The sequence below is a fragment of the Aphanomyces invadans genome (genome assembly GCF_000520115.1).
Source record: "Aphanomyces invadans strain NJM9701 unplaced genomic scaffold supercont1.40, whole genome shotgun sequence".
NCBI lineage: Eukaryota > Oomycota > Saprolegniomycetes > Saprolegniales > Verrucalvaceae > Aphanomyces > Aphanomyces invadans.
In genome coordinates this window covers 211,143-213,906 of record NW_008580185.1, presented here as the reverse complement: position 1 = coordinate 213,906, position 2,764 = coordinate 211,143, and the positions used below count along the sequence as shown (strand labels likewise).

Below are 2,764 nucleotides of genomic sequence, written 5' to 3'. Positions count from 1 at the left end.
GCGACGTCTCGTTCAAGTGGTGTCGCCTTTACGCTTGGCCGATTTCGAATGGCCGACGGCGACAACTATTCTGAAGACCTAGAATGCATCCATCGAAGGGGGAGAGCCCACCCCACCCGACGTGGCGTGGAACGACGATCTGTCGTATTACACTGATGGCGACGACCGCGTTTAGGTACCGGACACTGCTGTGGACCTACAGCAACGCTTGTGCGTGATAGCCCACCAAGGCGCTGCGGGTCACCGCCGCATTGCCGCGACGACGAAATCTGTCGGGGACAAGTTCGTGTGGAAGACGCTGTCTCAAGATGTCAGCGTGTTTATTCGCGGTTGCTTGCACTGCGTACAAGTTGATGGGGACGTTGTGCCACACCCCCTGCGATCAGCGCTACACACCGAAAAACCAAACCAGCTTATCCACTTCGATTGGTTGTCGATACCGAAGACATCGACAGGACTCTAGAACATCCTCATCATCAAGGACGACATGAGCGGGTTCGTTCATCTACAGGCCGCCGAGTCGGCCGACTCGACCTCGACGGCATCGGCGTTGACGACCTGGTTCACCCTGTACGGCTGAGTCGACACATGGGTCAGAGAGAGCTCACTTCAAGAACGAAGTGGTCGAGAAGATTCGAAAGATGGTCGGTGCGCACCACCACATCACGACAGCGTACAGCCCGTGGGCCAATGGCACCGTCGAAGTCGTCAATCGACTCGTGCTACGAGCAGTCAAGGCCCTGCTCAACAAGATGCGACTCAACGTCGAAGATTGGCACCTGGTCCTGCCCTTAGTTCAAGGCGCGCTTAATCATCAGCCAGCAAATCGGCTGGGCGGAGTTGCGCCTGTGACTGCGTTCACTGGCCTGCCAGCCAAGACGCCAATGTCCGGGTTCGTACACAACAACCAAGGAAGTTCACGCTATTGATTTCCTTGACGACGTCCGACAAGAGCAATATTGAAGCTCTCGCAGCAGCGTTGCACGATCTGCACCGTGACGTATCAACACGAAGCGACAAGTTGCGCCAGCAGGCGCGTGGGCGTCACGACAAGAAGAACAAGGTCAAGTTCACGAATTTTGCCGTCGGCGATTACTTACTAGTCGGATAAGTCGTTCAGCGCTCGAACAAGTTGGCCCTGCAGTGGCGCGGGCCGAATCAAGTTGTCCGCGTGGTGACCGACCACGTCATGGAGACGCAGCAGCTGGTGCCGCCGTTTGGAGTATCGACGCACCACTCGTGCGGGCTCAATATGTACCAAGATTCAAGTCTTGAGGTCACGGAAGACCTCATCAATCAAATCGCGCTCGGTGATGGCAGATTCCACGTGGAACGCCTCGAAAAGGTCCGACTCGCTGTTGGTGAATACCAAGTCCAAGTCAAGTGGATGGGCCTTGGTGACGAAGAAGTGTCGTGGGAGCTCGTGAGGGAACTCCTCGACGACATCCCGGTCGTCTTCACTAAGAGGTGCAAGACCCACAAGTCAGCCAAGTACGTGGCCGCGATGGTGAAGAACCTGGGCCTCCTCTAGGAGGGGAAGTGTTCTGCTGAGCAGAGCAGCATGGGTCGCCCAAGGGTTTGTCCTGCTGCAAGTCCTACAGTACAGTAGGTCTGCTGTGGTGTGCATGTACGTAGGGATCCTAGTTGAGAAAGAAATGTACCTTAGCGGATGCTAGTCAGTAGGGGCCACGTGTCGTGGCCTAAGTCTAATGTCAGTTTTGAAATTACATACTTGCAAGCCTCGCGTGAGGTCCCTTGCGTCGGAAAGCGCGGAGTGGCAAACAAATAGTACAACAGCGATGCTTGTCAAACACCGCGTCGAATGGAAATATCCATGTGGAATCTGTCCTACACCATGTGCATGACTCAGACGAGTGGACATTGCTGGGATCAATCAAGGGTTGCCACTAGAATCGGGAATGACTTGTCAGACACTCTGAACAGGCAAGCACCAAAGGATGTAAGGGGGACGAAGGCAGGCCCTGCCGGATGAAGCGGCTGCATGGAATGCCGCAGTTCTCGTCGAGGTCATGTGCATTGGCTGAACTACAAACAGCTCGGCCTTGTCGACACTTACTCAATGGACAATACTTGGCGTGCAGAACCACATGAAATGGACATCCAAGACGTAAGCAGCTCGTCCAGGCCTGAACTACGACGTCGCCACCACACTGGGCCAACTCCACAGTACAAAGCCGATCTACACCCTTTCACTTATCCGTCGAATCTTCGATGCGGCATTGCCCCTGCCACAAAACGGCGCGTCGGCATCTCGTAGACAAGGCAGCTGTCTATATCATCTCCGCCAAAACTCGCGGCGACGTAACACGATATAATTCTTAAACTCTTACGGCGACTCAGCGTGCAACAAGTAGTTCACCAGCGCTTGCTGATTGTTCTCCTTGGCGCAATCCAGCGCATTCTTGCCGCTAAATTTCGCGACGTGCTGAACGTTGGCACCAAACGCCACCAGCAGCTTGCCCACCTCGATGTGGCCGTAGTACGCGGCCCACATCAAAGGATTCCAGTCATCGTCAGCACCATTCACAGCCACACCTTCTTCCAAGCACACGCGGACATCGTCGATCTTGCCATGCTTGCACCCGTGGATGAGCACGTCTGCGTTGATCGCGACCATGGTGTCCTTGTGCGGCGGGGGCGCAGGCTTGCCCTTGAGCGGCAGCGTCTTCATGTACTCGATGAACGCCGTCTGGTTGTTCTCCTTGGCCACGTCCATCGCGTCCTTGCCGTCGTGGTAGAACAC

General features: G+C 55.4%; 2 protein-coding genes across 2 annotated transcripts; one reads left to right on the top strand and one right to left on the bottom strand.

Moving 5' to 3' along the window:
- Positions 1-641: 641 nt before the first annotated feature.
- H310_12520 (hypothetical protein) lies at positions 642-1,531 on the top strand (the record flags this gene model as incomplete). The annotated part of the gene is made up of 3 exons (XM_008879589.1): positions 642-896; positions 953-1,102; positions 1,145-1,531. 3 exons carry the CDS (start codon positions 642-644, stop codon positions 1,529-1,531), a joined length of 792 nt encoding a protein of 263 aa, XP_008877811.1.
- Positions 1,532-2,347: 816 nt separating this feature from the next.
- Positions 2,348-2,737, bottom strand: H310_12519 (hypothetical protein; the record flags this gene model as incomplete). Its single annotated transcript, XM_008879588.1, has 1 exon — positions 2,348-2,737. One exon carries the CDS (start codon positions 2,735-2,737, stop codon positions 2,348-2,350), a length of 390 nt encoding a protein of 129 aa, XP_008877810.1.
- Positions 2,738-2,764: the final 27 nt, after the last annotated feature.